Raw genomic sequence first — 18,727 nt, forward strand, 5'->3', positions numbered from 1 at the left:
ACCTAAGACAGGGAATGTTTTCTAGGATTAAATGTCAGGAATTGTGAAAACTGAGTTTAAATGTATTTGGCTAAGGTGTATGTAAACTTCTGGCTTCAAATGTAGCTTTGTTAAACTGTTGCCTGCTTTGGATTCATGAACACCACCATTTTTCATAAATTCTGAAGCAGTTATAATGAAGAGCCTCTTATCTGAAACATCAGTTGCTTTACCTCTCGCCACTGAGGTTGCTCCATCTGCTATTTTCAGCGTTAGCCGTCTGCTTTTCAGATTTCCAGCTTCTCTTTCATTTTAAGATGTCCCCAATTACTACGGAATTTGAGTAAAATCCAACATTTCACACAAAAAGACATCAAATTGCGTGTAACATTGGATTTAGATAGTAAGACATGGGGACAGTGTTGCGTTGGCAGGAAGTATCACAACATGTAACACATTTAGTTGAACTCTGAAATCCCTGGGCTACGGAAGGCTATGGGCCGATTGCAGGAGGTTGAATGCCAATGATGGTGACCAGCATGGCCACAATGGGCCAAAGGTTCTGTCCCTGCACTGTATAATCCAACACAGAAAACTCCAGCGCCCCTGACAAGTGCAGTATTCCGCACTTTCTGCACGAATTTCAGGTTGCAAGTGAGCATGACTGATCGTAGCACGCTCTGTGTCCCCGATGTAAATATTACCCGCGAGGAACGTGCGGCTGGCGGGTCACCAATGGCAACAGCAAATGGGCGGAACGAGCAACTGCGACACGTGGTTCTATCGCACCAACCAGCGGAGAGCGTGAGTGTTGTCGGCAGCAACAGGGCGAGACTGCGGGTCACTAATGGCAACAGCGCAGCGTTGGGGCCATTAACTTAGCGACATCAACCGCGAGCGACCAGGGTTACCGGGAACAACGGCTGCGGTGCGGTGCGGTGCGGGGCGCCAGGAGTTGCCCGAGCCGGAAGCGGGGCCCAGGGAGCGTAGCAGGACACGCCAAGCGAACAGACCTTGCCAACTCGACCAGACGTTGCCTTTCAGCCCCGGCCCCACTGGGGCTGGCGGCCGAGGTCGAAGGTGAGTCGGGTGGCCGCGCCTTGGCCGAACTGGGCCTGTGGTTGTGTACTGTGCTAGCCAGCCCCTTCCACAGCCGAAAAGGAACCGACCAACTTGTGGCTGAGATTCCGTAGAACAGGGGCGGCTGGGGGTGTAGTTTGCCGATTACTCTGTGGTTGTGACATCCTCGAATACTTTTGGTGTTGAGACTTAGTTTCTTGTTAGCTGTCCGAGCGAACCTCGGAATACACATTTCTGATGTACTTCTTCCTCGAAAACTCAAAAGTATCTACAAAACTCGCGCGACAAATCCAAACTCAGAGACAAGTGGGCCACAAAAATGTTGCTAGAACACAAATATGAAATTTATACAGTGAACGACTAAAGTTATCTTTGTTTCTATGTCAAAATTGTGGAACACTACATATATTTATGAATACAACTAGAACTTTTTTGCGTACAAACCGTAGCAACAAGTTGACCTTTTTCAGTCTATTTCTCAAGTACCGCAGAGAGGCGGTAAAGCATATTCTTGAATGAACTGCTATCTTCAGAGGATACTGGAAGAAACAAAAGTGGAATTTAACTTAATATATAGGCATTAATGACATTTCAAAAGCAATTGTAAGTGCTCCTATGAAATTTGAAAATGCATAACATTAGGCATCGTTTCATCTGGTTATGTATGCATAATATTATATCGGTAAATTTATTTAGTTTAGATAATTAACTTCTTTGTTCCCTCGTCAACAAATAGGTTTCTCCCTGATGCATTAATTAATGCACTAGAGACTTTAAATAAAGATATGACTTCCATGTAATGTTTAGGTTTTCTATTCAATTAAAATAAACTATTTTGGGATTAAGTCACTAATTACTCAACGTTATTTAGTGAAGTATATGATCCTTTGATCAAACAGGTCTGTGCTAATCCTCTGCAGCCCCAATATATGATTAATGATTTGACTATTTTTTTGACTTTATAGCCATATTTGGCCACAATATTTCTTTTAGTTTATTAAGATCTGTGACAGTTGAAACAACTGTTGTTTCTTTGACAAAATATCCTCAAAGGTATTAATTTGTTGTTAAGTACTATACATGCTCTTTCATATGCATGTGTAGGGCTGCAAGAGAATTGCTGACTATTTAAACCTAGATGTGATTGGCAAATACAAATTTTAATCCATTACCACACCCATAACACACTAGTCAATAAACAAAATTATACGCTATCCAACTCTGCTTAACAATTGTTGTACTGGAAAACCAGCATTTTTGTTTCCGCTGATTAAAATCTGAATCGGAAGTTGGAAAGCTGAAACCCAGCAAAACCTCTCACTCAATTGACATTTGAAGATGCACAACCCAGCAGTGCTGTCTCTAAGACTGTTGTGTACTTGGTAACAAGAAATTTAAAATGTATCTAATACATAACATTAAAACATTGGCTTCCAATGCCTATGCTATCTTATGTCAATGAATTAGAGCCCCAGTACAGTGACAAATGGGCATAAATGGTTTCCCAGAAATACATACAGATTCATACTTGGCCACAATATTTCTTTCCCTCCAGCCCATGTCCCTTTTGCCACTCACTTAGTGGCTGCAAGCTGCAAGTGCTAGCCCTTCCTACCTGCTTACTGCTTATTGCTGTTATGACCATAGCACTTAAGAGTGTTGATGCCCACAGATTTTGAGATAGTTGTTAATCAACTACCTTGAGTTACACCAGATGTCAATTTATTCATTTTGAGCATTATTATTGATAAGTCATTGCAGTGGTTTAAATTACAGAATTTATTACATTTGTTTATCTAACTGTTGATGACAATGAAACTGAGGCTGTAGGTGTTGCTTATACCAAACTTATGCAGGAGTATATTAGGTGCTGTGATTGCAGACTGTTTCATGTGGCAATAAAGGAAGGGAGTTCTGGTTTCTACTCATTTCCTTTCCAGTTCTGATGAATGGTCTCAGCCAGAAATGTCAACTGTTTATTCCCCTCCATAGATGCTGCTTGACCTGCTGAGTTCCTCCAGCATTTTGTGTGTATTGCTCTAGATTTACAGCATCTGCAGAATCTTTTGTGTTTATGATTACAAGTGGTAGGATTGCTTTGTAGTAAGTTAGCTGGAACTACTATAAACTCTGGAACGGCAGAGAAATAATTTAATACAGTGGATTCTAGTTAATTGGGACCAGAACATTTTGGCTCAATTTGCCAAAAGTTAATGGGAATAATTAAAAAGGTATAACAAAAGACAAGCTACTGTTTGAATAACAAATTATGTATTTAAATAAAATGTAGAACAAATTGAAATACTACTAGAGTACTATAATACTTAACAGTTATCAATAGATGGATTCTTCCAGTGTGAGCTCGCTGTGACTGAGGGTAAATGAGCAACATCAGTGCAGATACCTACAGCAGATAATGGGCTGCCTTCATACAATGCTTTTGATGATTGCATCATCCAAATCTTCATTTTCATTGTAACATTCACAATGGTTATTGATATCTTCAAATTCTTATAGTTCCTAACTTGTTGAAGTAATGAAATTGTTACATTTTCTCTCCCAGCCTTTTCCGGCATCTTCAAGCCTCAATGCTTAAAAGCCAATGAGCAAAACAGTTCTGAATTGTCTTACTGCTTACTTTGCACTATCAATAAAAAGTGGCATTGCTTTTTGAGCACAAACACACACAACTGACAGTCTTCGCTCTAAGCATGTTGTAGTGTCTAACAGCCACACTTGGAAGCTAGTTAGAAACTGGCAACAGTACCCTGTCACAATTAAGCACCAAATGTCCCAAATAAATGAAGGAAATCTGGGCTGTTTTCTCGATTAGTTTTGGTTCTTTAAGACCAAAATAGTGGCTGTCCTGATTGAGCAATTAACCAGACTCCACTATAATTTTATTTTGTACCCTTATGCCTCTTTCCAGAGGTATTTGCAAATTTCAGAAGCTTTGCAGAATTGCTCACTGATGTCATAATGCCCTATGGTGTTCTGCTGCCTTAAATTTTCAACCGAAGCTTTCCAGCTGCTGGTGACAGGAGACCTGAATTTGCATAAAACCAGGTGGTATTTCCACTTTATATATTCCAGCTAATAGAATAGGTTTGAAAGGACTTTAAAATAGCATATCTCTGTTCGCTTCCTAGAAAATGAATTCTGATCTTCAAAGCAATAGAATGCATCTGTTACTTGGAGAAAATTGTCAGCATTTCATTGCAATTAAACAAAAATATATTAAACACAACAATGGCATTTTTTTTATAGGAGTGACCTAAAAGCTTTTATTCATGTAGATGTCACCTGCAAGACCAAAATTTATCGCCCAGCAGTAATTTCCTTTGAAGGCAGCAGTGAGCTTCATTGTGAATTGCTGCAATTTTTATAATGAAGATATTTCTACTGTATTGATGAATATTCTCCAGGATTTGGACCACTGAAGATGAATTAGTGTTTACATTTTTAAGTTGGGATTGTATATAACTTGAACAGGATCCTGAATGTGTTCCCTTGTATCTGTAGTCTCTGTCCTTATTAGTAGAGTTTCTGAGCTTGGGATGGTGCTGTTAGAATATTATTGGTAAATGGCTGCACTGTATTTTGTACATAAATATTGCAATCTGCATTCAAAGGGATGTGTTGGAAAGAATAGCTGTTTAGGGTGGTGAAATTATTGCCAATCAAGCAGAGTGCTAAGTGCTGTGGGACCAAGTACAGCTCCAATGCCTTATTTAAGTTTGCTGATGATAAACTATTGCGGGTCATCAAAGGTGTTGATGAATCAGCATATAGGAGGGAGATGGAGAATCTGCCTGAGTGGTACCTCAGCAACAACAACCTCTCACTCAGTGTTGGCAAAACCAAAGAGCTGATTATTGACTACAGGAGGAGGAAACCAGAGGTCCATGAGCCAGTCCTCATCAGCGGATCAGAGATGGAGAAAATCAGCAAATTTAAATTCCTTGCATATTTTTTATTTTTATTAAGAGATACAGGATAGGCTCTTTTGGCCCTTTGAGTTGCGCCACCTGGTAACAACCTCCCCATGCCCCCCCCCCCCCCACCCACCCTGATTTAACCCTAGCCTAATGACAGGACAATTTGCAATGACTAATTAGCTTACTAACTGGTACATTCTTTGGACTATGGGAGGAAACTAGAGCACCTGGAGAAAACATAAGGTAAATAGCCATGGTCATTTCATTGTGGCATCAGGGTCCACAACTAGAAGGACCTGAGGGTCATCTCTTTCACCCAGGTGCTGGTGCGTGTATGGAACATGTTGCCAGAAAAAGTGGTAGAGGTGAGTACAATTATGACACCTATTAAAAGATATTTCTACAGGTACATGACTAAGAATTGTTTAGAGGGATAGGGGCCAAACGCCAGCAAATGGGTTTGGATCAATTAGGCAAGTTGGTTAGAATGAAACAGGCCAAAGGACCCATTTCCTCATTGTATAGCTTTGACTAAGTCAGCTACGTTGAACAGGCCATGTCCTTTGCATACCCACACAAATTCCATAAGAGATATTCTGTTGTGAAAGGAAGTTACCTGGCTAACAGAAGATTCAAGGGTGTGCTCAAAGTCTCCTTCAAGAAGTGAAACATTCTAATGATTACTGTGAATTTCCAGTGTTAAATCACTTAAAGTGGAGAAGGAACATTCCAATGATATTGAGAATGTCAAGGTCAGGGATTGAGATCATACAGAAGTGGTGCAGAGAGCAAGGCACCTCACAAACCACTCCACCAGCTGCCCAGTCACTACCTACCTCATTTATGGCACTAACATAGTATAGTGAAGCAAGAAAAAGACCCCCTCAGCCCAAGATACCTGTGTAAACCAGGATGCTACTTTAAACTGAACATCTACCTGCTTGAAATTCATATCCCTCAATTCCCTGCTAGTTCACATGTCTGTCCACATATCTCTTAAAAGGTGTTATCGTAGACTTTATGGTTCTCACACTGGCCTCAGTAGCCACCTCAAAAACCATAAAACCAAGGTGGAAGTGAGTCATCTATGATCCTTGGAAATGCCTAAGAATGAGTTTTAAACTATTTAAAAATAAAACACAAATTGGAGGCAAAATAGGAAAAACATTTGTACTCTCTTCACTACATCCTCCAAATGGAGGGAAGTATATAGTAGCGTTCACCAGAGATGAGTGTTTACAGCTCTCCTTTTTAATAGTATTTAATAATGACTTGATCCTGGGTACACAGAAACCATTACCAAATTTGCTAGTGGCACAGAATTTGGAGACATTGTAAACTGTAATAAACTTAAAAAAAGAAATAGATACTTTGGTGAGATTTAATGCTCAGAAACAGGAAGAGTAAATAGAAAGAAGATACAATTCGAGATGGAGTATAAATATGGATGTAATGGGCAGGTTGAGAAATTGGTTGAAAAAGCATCAGAAATCCTGAATGAAGGATGAACATGTAAGGTGATCATAATGAAACCAGGCTCCAATCTTCACACTTGAGAAGATTTAGGAAAAGATTTACTAAAATGTTTCCAAGAATGAGTTACTTTAAATACATGGGCAAACTAGTGAATCTGGGTATGTTTTCCTTGGATAGTGGTTGTGAAGTGATCTGATAACTAAAATCACAAAGGAACTGCCCAGATAGAGGAAAAACTGTTCCACACGGAACAAAACATTTTCCACTTTACTGAACCATCATTAGCTCCATATCAACACAACAAAAGCAGATCATGGTTGTTTGAAAGGTTTTGCTGAGCATAAATAATACTAAATAAATCCCAAAACTTGTTTCTTTAACTTCTGATCATTTCAGAGGATCTGTCCTGGGTCCAGCATGTAGACCAAAGAAGGCACGATAGCACCTCCCTTAGTTTGTACTTAGTTTGCAGAGTTTCAGCATGACATCTGAATGTAAAACTACAAAAAGTAAAGGATACAGCCCAGACCATCACAGGTAAAGCCCTCCCCATCATTGAGCACATCTACATGAAACATTGTCCCGGGGAAGCATCACCCATCATCAAGGACCCCCAATATCCAGGCCATGCTCTCTCTCCATGCTGCCATCAGGAAGGAGGTACAGGAGTTTCAAGTCCCATATCATCAAGATGAGGAATAGTTATTACCCCTTAATCATCAGGTTTTTGAACCAGAGGGGATAGCTTCACTCACCCCAACAGTGAACTGATAACCTGTGGGTTCACTTTTTAAGGGCTCTCCAACTTGTGTTCTTGATATTTATTGCTCATTTAAAAAAAAAAAATTCCTTTTGTATTTGCAGTTTCTTCTGCACATTGGTAGTTCGTTTATCTCCATGTGTTTTTCCATTGATTCTATTGTGTTTTTCTATTTACGATGAATAGCTGCAAGAAAATGAGTCTTAGGGTAGTATATGTTGACATATATACTTTGATAAATTTACTTTGAACTTTTGCTTTATCTCAGATGGCATCAAGCTTTGAGTGTAGTTGTAGCCACGTTCATCCAAACAAGAAGGGAAGATAAAAGCCTTTCGTACAGGGATTCCCAGCTATGCCATGGACCCCCACCATTAACGAAGGAATCTATGGACCCCAGGTTAGGAACTCCTGCATTAGTGTCAAATGAATCACTCATTGCATGATATGCCAGCCTCTGAATTATTTTTACTCTACAGTTTAATTGAAGTTAAGTTTTCAGTCATTGGCATTCAAAGACACTGAACACACCTTGGAACTCTGTACAGTCCATCATTTAAAAAAAAATGAAACCACAGCCACACAGCCTTGGTCAGGCCACCACCCCTAAACTTAGTTGCTGTAAGAGAGGTTACTGTGATGCCAACAGTCACTGAGTGAGCTGCAGCAGTCAGTGCCTACAACTGGAGATGAAGTTGATGGCTTCACAATCTAAAGCCTTGTACAAAAATGTTTTTTATGGAAGAGTGGCAAGGAGAAAGCATATCTTTGCCTGTAAAGACTTTGCAAAGCGTTGCTTAGAAGGTACCATGAAGATGTGGAAGAAGGTTTTGTGGTCTGATGAGACCAAAGTGGAACTTCTTGGCCTCAACACGTGGCATAAATCTAATATTGTGCACCAGCCAGGTAAAATATTGCTACTATAAAGTATGGTGGAGGTAGCATCGTGCTATGGGGATGCTTTTCAGCAACGGACTGGAAATCTAATCTGGATTGATGGGAAGATGAATGCTGCTAAATACAGAGAGATCCTGCATAAAAACCTGCTAGCCTCTGCTAGAAAGTTTAAACTGGGGAGGAAGCCTGTCTTTCAGCAGGACAATGCTCTAAAGCACGCTGCCAAAGCAACTATGGAGTGGCTTTAAATGAAAAAAATTGATATTCTCAAGTGGCCCAGTCAAACTCCTGACCTTAATCTGATAAAATGCCTCTGGCAAGACCTTAAGATTTCTGTACTCTGCTGTTTCTCAACTAACCTGGCAGAGCTTGAGCAATTTTGCAAGGAAGAATGGGTAACTTGCTCCATCACATTGTGCAAAGCTAAGAGACTTATCCAAAAAGACTTTTGGCTGAGAGATGGTTCAACTAAGTACTGAGTAAAGGGGGATGAATACTTTTGAACTGCTGACATTTCAGTTTTTGAATTTTTATTGTTTCGTGCATTACAATTTTTCCTGTTTTGGGCTCCACTGGAAAGAGGAGCATGTGATTCACGAAAAAAAATCTCAGTTAAATTGATCAAAATTCATGGCTCAGGGTTAGGGGCTGAATACTTCAGCAAAGTACTGTAAATCTATTTTCAATTTGTTAATAGAAGATTGATTCGGTGTTACAATGGTGCATGATGATTGTTAGTGGTTTAGCAAGCCATGGATTTGCACTGATGGTTTGAAGACTTCAAATCTATCCATGGCAGCTAGTGAATTTTAAGTTGTTTTGTGCACGGGATTTATTTATTTAGAGTTTTAGTGATTATGAAACAAGGTAATTGTAAGCAAATATGAGAAAACCTGCATATGCTAAAAATCCAAGGAACACACAAACGGCTGGAGGAATTCAGCACATCAGGCAGCATTATGGAAAAGGGTAAACAGTTGACGTTTCGGGCCGAGACAGGAAAGGAAGGGGAGAAGTCAGAGTAAGAAGGTGGGGGCCGCCTTACTCTGACTTCTCCCCTTCCTTCCCAGTCCTGTTGAAGGGTCTCAGTCTGAAACATTAACTGTTTATTCTTTTCCGTAGATGCTGCCCATTCAGCTAAGCTCTTCCAGCATTTTGTGTGGATTATTGTAAAACCCAGTAGGCTGAATACAATCTTTACCTCGTCTGGATTGTATATGACTCCCGACTTGTACTATTATGGTGGACTTTTCACTGCCTTCTGAATTAGCTGAGGCACTTGTTTATTAGAGGTTGATAGTAAAGGCCACATGCCCTGAATGCTTTTTAAAAAAAATCTTTGTGAACTTTCTTTAGATCATTGAGTCCTCTTCATGAAACTGGATGAGGCAAGCAGAATCAGTTTATGTAATTACTGTCAGCATAAGCATGGATGAAAATGTGTATGTAGTGTTGCCATCAATTGTTTTATTTTTAATATATTTACCTACTCCTCCTGGGTTGCTCTGGTCACCATGCAGAGCAGCATATTAAATTGAAATGAGAATTCCATTCCTTCACAGATTATTTTTTGTTCCTGATGACTGACTATGGGCCAACAAGCACTTGAGAAAACTATAAGTTATTTCAATTTGCTAATACTGATCCAAATCAAAGGATAATTATCAAACCTGAGTGTTGTCTTAAGTCCTTATTTCTTGGTTCAGCAGCAAGTCATTTTAAAGAATTGTGGGTGTCCCATTTTTTATTACTAACTTTGAGCCTTCAATTCTGTTACTGATCAAGTATTCAGTCACCTTTGTAAATAAAGGCATTAGATAGTATTATCTGCTACTCTCTGGATCTGTTCATACACCCTGCACTTGAAGAGAGGATAGCAACACCACATTCTTAGAATTTTATCTTTTTGTTCAGTAACTGTCATCTACTTAATCCCTTCATCTTACTTTTCAAATATCATAAATTGCATCTCCTTTCAGTCTATTACTATCTTAAGCCTCATGTTGGAAGCATTAAAACACTGTAAAACACATCCTCCTAATTTATTATGATTCTTTTGTTTTTTGAAAAAAGGAGATGAGCAAACCATTTTTGGTATCTCAATGACAAATGTGACTGTTTTCTCGTACGGGGTCTGCCACATGGTGGCAGAATTCTTGATTGATATTCCTGATCCCTCTGAAGAAAATTCCTGCTTAAGTGGTACAAAAGGAATATGAAACAGTTGATAAGTTGCTTTTCATCTGACATCTAGTGTTGGATGAATAGAAATTTCTTCCAGTGAAATATTGCCTTCAGTCACTGTAACAAATGCATATATCCAGCTTATACTGGAGAAAAGTTAATTCCTGCGGGAATGACATTCGTAGCAGTGAAATACAACAACCAACAAGCCACATTGGGCTTGTATCTGGTTTAAAAAAAATGCAGTCAAAATGCATTTGAGTTGCAGTAAGGAATGAAAGTGAGCATGAACAAAATTGCAGCTTCTAGATGGAGGCCTGCCTGGCCAAACAAATTTTGTTACTGTTATGGCAGAAGCTTACCAATATAGATTTTAAAGGTGAAATATGTAGAAAATGTATCAAAGCAGGTCGCGTACAAAGAGCACGTTGGGCAGATAAAAAGAAATGGTCTGTACAAGGAAGAGAAAAAGCTAGTCAAGTTGAAGTTTCATAAAAAGCAATAATCTACATGCTGTTGATGAAAATTCAGATAATGAAGAGAGTGACAAAGGATGGGGTGCCTTTGAGATTTAAAATGTAAAAACTAACAAAAGATGAGCAATATGGCTTACACCAGAGTGAATGGCAAATTCATTAAATGGGAATTGGACATTGGCTTGGTTGTTTCAGTTATTCCACAAAATTAGTTCGAACGGCATTTCAAAGATACTGAATTGAAGTCTGCAGATATCCAGTCTATACTGGAGAAAAGATAATTCCTGTGGAATGACATTCGTAACAGTGAAATCCAACAAGCCACATTGGGCTTGTATGTGGTTTTAACAAAAAAACAGGAGGGCCAGCATTGTGGGGACAAGAGTGACTGAGCCAACCACAATCTATTGGAGATCCATCCACAATTTGCATGTCACTTCCCTGTGCAATAGTCAGCTGGAAGTGAATTAAGAAAGGCACTGATTGATGCTACAGCAGTGTTCAAGAATGGTATTGGAAAACTCAAATATACCAAAGGTAAGATGGTGGTAAATGAAAATGTCAAACCCAAATTTTGCAAAACCCATCCGGTTCTTTATACCAAATGTGAAAAGGTAGTCATTGAGCTAGATCATATGGTGGCTGAAGGAATTCTTTCCAAGGTTGAGTGGTGCCCATGGGCAATGCCAGTGGTCCCAGTAGCCAAGAAGATTGGCTCTAGCAGTATCTGTGGTGATTTTAAGCTCACCATCAACCCAGTACTGAAAGTAGATCAATATTTTCTGCCTAGAATGGAGGGTATCTTTGCAAACTCTTCTGGAGGATAACACTTCAGCAAAATGAGCTTGCCTGCAGATGGAGATGGAAGAAGTGTCAAAAGTGTTTCTCACCATAAACACTCACAAAGGGCTTTGTTACTATAATAGACTTGTTTTTGGAATAGCATCTGTAACTGTACTCCGGCAGATAGCTAGGAACTAGGTGCTGTAAGGCTGCCCGGAATCGGAATCATTTTTAATATCACCGATGTATGTCATAAAATGTTATGTGGCAGCAGTATATTGCAATACATAATAACTAAATTGCAGTAAGAAGTATGTATATTTTAAAGTTGAATTAAATAAGTAGTGCAAGAAGAGAAGGAAAAAAGTAGTGAGGTAGTGTTCATGTGTTCAATGTCCATTCAGAAATTTGATAGCAGAGGAGAAGAAGCTATTCCTGAATCACTGAGTGTGTGCTTTCAGGCTCCTGATGGTAGCAGTGAGAAGAGGGCATGCCCTGATTCTGGTCATTGTGGTGCTATTAAGAAGGTAACTTGTTAGAGCAGCTCAGATGAAAATCTTCAAATGTTAATGTTTTTGACTGCTACCACTCGACCAGATAAATCTGTAACCGAAGCCTTTTCTCTTCATTTTGACCCTCCATCCACACTGAAATGGTGTTTTCCTCCCCCAAAAACAGAGCTTTTCTAAAATGCTCTCCAGAGTGTGTGAAGCTGAGAGCCAGAAAGGTGATTGGCGAAAGTGATACAGAGCTGGAGAAGGGAAAGGATCATGGGATGGGAGGCCTCAGGAGAAAGAAAAGTGGGGGGGGGAAGCACCAGAGGGAGATGGAGAACAGGCAGAGTGATGGGCAGAGAGAGAGGAAAAAACAAACAACTAAATATGTCAGGGATGGGGTAAGAAGGGGAGGAGGGGCATTAACGGAAGTTAGAGAAGTCAATGTTCATGCCATCAGGTTGGAGGCTACCCAGCCGGTGTATAAGGTGTTCCTCCAACCTGAGTTTGGATTCATTTTGACAATAGAGGAGGCCATGGATAGACATCAGAATGGGAATGGGACGTGGAATTAAAATGTGTGGCCACTGGGAGATCCTGCTTTTTCTGGCGGACCAAGCGTAGGTGTTCCACGAAACGGTGTCCCAGTCTGCGTCGGGTCTCGCCAATATATAAAAGGCCACATCGGGAGCACCAGACGTAGTATACCACACCAGCCGACTCACAGGTGAAGTGTCGCCTCACCTGGAAGGACTGTATGGGGCCCTGAATGGTGGTGAGGGAGGAAGTGTAAGGGCAGGTGTAGCACTTGTTCTGTTTACAAGGATAAGTGCCAGGAGGGAGATCGGTGGGAAGGGATGGGGGGGACGGACGAGTGGACAAGGGAGTTGCGTAGGGAGCGATCCCTGCGAAAAGCAGAAGGGGGGGGGGGAGGGAAAAATGTGTTTGGTTGTGGGATCCCGTTGGAGGTGGCGGAAGTTACGGAGAATTATATGTTGGACCTGGAGGCTGGTGGGGTGGTAGGTAAGGACAAGAGGAACCCTATCCCGAGTGGGGTGGCGGGTGGATGGGGTGAGGGCAGATGTGCAGGAAATGGGAGAGATTCAGGGCCCCAGACAGTCCTTCCAGGTGAGGCGACACTTCACCTGTGAGTCAGCTGGTATGGTATACTGCGTCCGGTGCTCCCGGTGTGGCCTTTTATATATTGGCGAGACCCGACACAGACTGGGAGACCGTTTTGTAGAACACCTATGCTTGGTATCTTGAACATTGTCACATATGTAGCATAGTGGTTAGTGTGAAACTATAAAGCTTGGGGTGTCATTTCCAGAGTTCTTTATGCACTGCGTTCTTTTCCTTGTGCCCATGGATTTCCTGCCAAAGACCTACCAGTTAGTAGGTTAATTGGTCATTGTAAATTGTCCTGTGGTTAGGCTCAGGTTAAATTGGTGGGTTGCTGGGTGGTGTGTCTTGTAGGGATGGAAGGGCCTTTCCATTTTGAGATACAACACAGAAAATAAAAACATTTCAGTATAACAAAAATATTTTATTACAATTGGCAGTTGTAAATTGCTTAAAGTGTAAATAATTTGCTTTTCTGGGTTTTTAGAAGCTTTAATGTTCTTTATAATTTTTAATACTAGCTCTAGCATTGTTGATTTCTGTACAGTTTTAATATAAATTCCAGTGAATTGAGCTGAAATATATACACTGGTAATATTGTGTAGTTGTGCTGGACTGTTTCAGGGGTCTTATTTTGTATGAGGTCTTTAATCAAAACCTAATTTGCCAAGATGGAAGGGAATGATTCAAAGCCACAATTTCAAAACAGGATAGGGGTATAATCTATCAGTTTGTGTCTCCCCCCCCCCCCCCCACCCTTGTTAACTTCATACAAAATAATTTCTGTTGATCATCACACTGTTGTTTATAGGAGAGAGCTGGATGCAAACTGGTTGTTGGATTCATTATGATGTGAAAGAGACCACACTTCAAAAGAATGTGATTGGTTTTAAATATTCTGGGATGTTCTAAAAACGATGATCTCTAAAAATGAAGCTTTTACTCTAATCCCTAGAAACTATTTCTGTAATTACCTTAAAACAGAGCAAAGTACGCAGCTCATCAGATCCATGGCAGCAATCCCGTTCAACTCAATGTCCCTTTTTCTTATTGCCTGTATTCCTGCAATGCAATCTCTCTTTCATGGGCATCAATTTCCTTTAAATTCTGTTATTTAACATAATTTACATTAATTAGCCAATCTGTTAATATTGAGGTGAAACTAGACAACTGGTAGAAACCTGCAGACACAGGCAAAATATACTAACTCTGCTCAGACAGCACCTGAGGATAGGATTGAACCTGGCTCCCTGAAGCTGTTCGATGGCAGCAGTAATGCTGAACTACATGCCACCTGACAGACCCAGCCATCCAAACAGATGAAAATTGTAGCAGATTTATGTTTGCTGTCATCTAGGTGAAAATACTTTAGAGCTTAAAGTGACTATAGTTTCATTGCTTCTTGTAAATCATATTTATTATTGTCAAGTATACCGAGATACAGTGCTAAGTTTTCTGAATGTCCTTCAGTCAGATCATGCCATATGTAATTACATTGAGGTATTGAACAGAAAATATGCAGAATATAATGTTGCAGAGAAATGCACTGCAGGTAGATAACTAAAGTGCGGTGGCTAAAATGAAGGATATGGAGAGATTGAAGTTCTTTTTTTCATGTATGGGAGTTCCTTTCTGGAATCTAATAGCAATGGGATGGCAGCTGAAGCTGAGTCTTCAGGTTTGTATACTTGAGCATTTGTATCTTCTGTCTGATGGGAGAGGGGAGAAGGGAGGAGGACCAGGATGGGAGGGGATCCTTGATTAAATATGTTGCTTTCCCAAAGCAGTGAGAAATGTATTCCAAATATCAATTTGTGAAAATTCAGTATACTAGATATGCTTGCTGTGGGAGTAGGGATGTGTCAGTAATATTAAGGGGTAACATGTTACCATTCCCAGGGCCATGGTACCTAATTTTGTTAAGTATGGTGTGTTCAATTTAACTTGCTAAAAAATTTGCTTTTGTTATTTAAACTACAGATTCTATGAAAAATCTGTCTAGAATTAACATGGATTCCCAGAATGGATACAATGATGAAGACAACTCAGGAAATTCAGAAGCTGGAAGGAGTCTATGCTCAGGAGCAAGCACACAAAGAAAGTTGGTGACAAATGACAAAAAAGAAAATAAAAGCAAACCAACTCAGCTTACTGGGAGTACTATGAGAGATCATGAAAAGACTGAAAACATGGACTATGATAAGAACAGTGACTCTTATTATTCAGATGACTATGATAATTCTTCATATATGTCTGATTCCTATTGCTCAGAAAACTCCAGATCTAGAACACCAAGTCCAAGGAGAAAGGAACAAGTAAAACAAAAGGCTAGCAGTTATATCCATGATCGAGGTAAGCTTATTTATTTTCTGTAAATGCATATTTGAAATAATTTTTGAGAAGAAAACTAAGAATGTTAGCAGAAGGTTCACCCTGAAGCAATTTGGACTGTGCAATCCAATATAGACATTTTGAATTAGTAGATAATTGTACTTTTAGATATGTATTTGCATCAAAGGGCCATTTATTTAAAATAATTCCCCCAAATTAATTAAATTTCACTTGGACAAGTCTACTAATAGTTTGATGTTGCTTGGTTCTTAACATTTTGACAATATAATCTGGTGAACACCAGTTCTGAATTGAGGGTCTGCTGCCTTTTGGATAAGACATTAAACCAAATCTCCTGTTCTTGTCTGAATTAGGAAATTAAAGTTCCATTCTAGAGATGCATAAAACTCAAAAAAAAAAAGACAGGCTGACAATTCTAGTGCAATGCTGCCACACGTTTGCTCCCCTGTGTTTTTGTAAGAAATCTGCTGGTCTGTGGTTGTATATCTTCCCCTCACTTTCTCTAATCATAGTTAATTAATGGACAAATAACCGATTTTAGGGGTCAATCCATTGGAATAGTCAGCTAGAGCAGCTCAGTGTAAAGATGAACCAAGCCAAGGTGAACTTTGTATTTTAATGTTTTAGGACTAAATTTAACCTTTTAATTACTTAAGTCCTTCACCCCTACTGGGGCAAAGGCCACCAACAGCAGCCCACTAGAGTCCTCTGTCCAGGGCTAGTCTTTTAAGTTGTCTCCAGAAGTAGCCCATTTTCAAAAATTCTTTCTTTCCCAGGAATTTTGTCTTCAGAGCTTCTGTTGGTGTTTCTGTAGCTTTAGGCTTTTACAAGATGGGATTGCTATCCCTATGCCCAAACCTCCTCCTTTTGCAGCTGGTCCTGGGATTATCCATGGCATACTTGACTTTTTAATTAGTGATACTTAATTGTTAGTTTTCCTATTTAAAATGAAGTGGTTGAAGCTGTACAAAACGAGGCAACTTTGCATATGACTATTAATCCTTGCATTCACTTCAGCCTTTGAAATTCTTTGATTGTTTCTGGCCTTGGTCACTAATTTGCTTCTATCCAAGCTACTGTAAATATGGAGAAGCAAACAATAGTTTTAAATGTGCTTGTTGCATGGCCTCAATGTGCCTAATCTATTCATATTTTCATTAACGCAACCTCAAGATTAGTGCAGAAGGCATTGCTTGAATTCATTGACTCACAGATTGTGGGCTCCATTGGTAGAACCAGCACTTATTAAAGATTAGCTCTGTTTCAATGTACACATGACAAATACACAGTGAAATGCATTGTCTGCATTAAATCTACTAGGATTGAGCTGGGGAAGCCCACAAGGATTGCTACACTTCCGGTGCCAATATAGCAAGCTCACTACTCTTAACCTCTAACTATATGCCCTTTGCATGGAAACCAGGAAGAATATACAAATTCCTTACAAACAGCTGCAGGAATCTAACCCCAATCGGTGATTGCTGGTACTGTAAAGTGATTTCACAAACATTAAGCTACTGCGCCGCTCAAGCCCAAGGGTAATTTCAGAATACAATCAGGAATTGGATTTTTAATTCTTTGCTATTCTCGTGTGTTTAATATAATTAGGGGAAAGTACTGTGATCTTTATATTATACGAGGGCTATTGCACAAATATGTGAATTTTCTACTATTTAGTGATTTGCTCAATGTTTTAAGTTATCTGAATTGAAGTATGAACAGGTCTTCCATTCTATTTACTATCATATTACTGCAGATGTTATAATATTGTTTTGTACTACACAATAGTCACAGCTGTACTGATTTAGAAACAAGTGCACAGAGTCGAAGAAAGATAGAGAGAGAGAACAGTGAATTACTAACCTGTTAGCCTAGCATCATTAGTTGGGGGAAATATCTGAATTGATAATGAAATCTGTGATATTTATACATTTAGGAAACAATTGAACATTAGCATGGATTTATAAAAGGGAAACTGTGTTTGACTTGTCTATTCAAGTTCCTTAATGATGCAGCAAGTAGAGGGCAAAATATTTCCAAATTTGCTGATGGCATAATGCTAAGAATATAGACAAAGATGAGAATCCAGAAAGTTTTGTGGGAATATAGATGATCTGAATGAGTGGCCAGCAACATTGTGGGGAATCATGTGAAAAATGAATGCTTGTCCATTTTGGAAGAAAAAAACAGCAATAGTGTAAATCTTAAATTAAAATGTTGCTTGAAGAATCCTAAGTGTCTTATAAATAACATAGAACGTAGAATAGTACAGCACATTACAGGCCCTTCGGCCCACAGTGTTGCGCCGACCTTCAAACCCTGCCTCCCATATAACCCCCCACCTTAAATTCCTCCATATACCTGTCTAGTAGTCTCTTAAACTTCACTAGAGTATCTGCCTCCACCACTGACTCAGGCAGTGCATTCCACGCACCAACCACTCTGAGTGAAAAACCTTCCTGTAATATCCCCCTTGTACTTCCCTCCCCTTAAAGCCATGTCCTCTTGTACTGAGCAGTGGTACCCTAGGGAAGAGGCGCTGGCTGTCCACTCTGTCTATTCCTCTTAATATCTTGTACACCTCTATCATGTCTCCTCTCATCCTCCTTCTCTCCAAAAAGTAAAGCCCTAGCTCCCTTAATCTCTGATCATAATCCATACTCTCTAAACCAGGCATCATCCTGGTAAATCTCCTCTGTAAGCCACTGAAAGCCAACATGAAGATGCAGTAAGCAAGTCAAGGTTGAGTTTCTTGTCATGTGCCTAAGACAATAAGATATAGGAACAGAATTAAACCACTCGGCCCATCGAGTCTGCTCCACCATTCCATCTTGGCCAATTTATTATCTCTCTCTCTCAACCCACTTTGGCATCCTGGCTAACCAAGAATCTATCAACTTCTGCTTTAAATATATTCAATGACTAAGGCTCCCCAGCCATCTGTGGCAACAAATGCCACAGATTCATCACTCTGGCTGAAGAAATTCCTTCTCATCTCTGTTCTAAATGGATGTGCCTCTATTCTGAGACTGCCTTCCGATCCTAGACTCGCCCAGAATAGAAAACAACTTCTCTATTTCCACTCTGTCCAGGCCTTTCAATATTCGATAGGTTTCAATGAGATTTCTCCCCACCCATTCTTCTAAACTCCAGCAAGTACAGGCCCAGAACCATCAAATGCTCTTC

The 18,727-nt window shown here is 39.8% G+C and overlaps 1 protein-coding gene across 5 annotated transcripts in view; it reads left to right on the forward strand.

The window, feature by feature from the left end:
• lca5 (lebercilin LCA5) overlaps positions 1-18,727 on the forward strand; it is an 80,436-nt gene that overhangs the window by 10,024 nt on the left and 51,685 nt on the right. Inside the window, exons 1-3 of one of the 5 annotated variants that reach the window (XM_073056428.1) lie at positions 779-1,059; positions 7,502-7,633; positions 15,170-15,541. In XM_073056428.1, coding sequence (XP_072912529.1) covers positions 15,175-15,541 — 367 coding nt within the window. In that variant the 5' untranslated portion in view covers positions 779-1,059; positions 7,502-7,633; positions 15,170-15,174. Of the gene's footprint in view, positions 1-778; positions 1,060-1,097; positions 1,663-7,501; positions 7,634-15,169; positions 15,542-18,727 lie in introns of those variants that run through there. The other 4 variants (XM_073056430.1, XM_073056429.1, XM_073056431.1 and 1 more) reach the window with 4 other exon arrangements.

Source organism: Hemitrygon akajei, chromosome 9, assembly GCF_048418815.1.
Source record: "Hemitrygon akajei chromosome 9, sHemAka1.3, whole genome shotgun sequence".
In the NCBI taxonomy this organism is placed as follows: Eukaryota; Metazoa; Chordata; class Chondrichthyes; order Myliobatiformes; family Dasyatidae; genus Hemitrygon; species Hemitrygon akajei.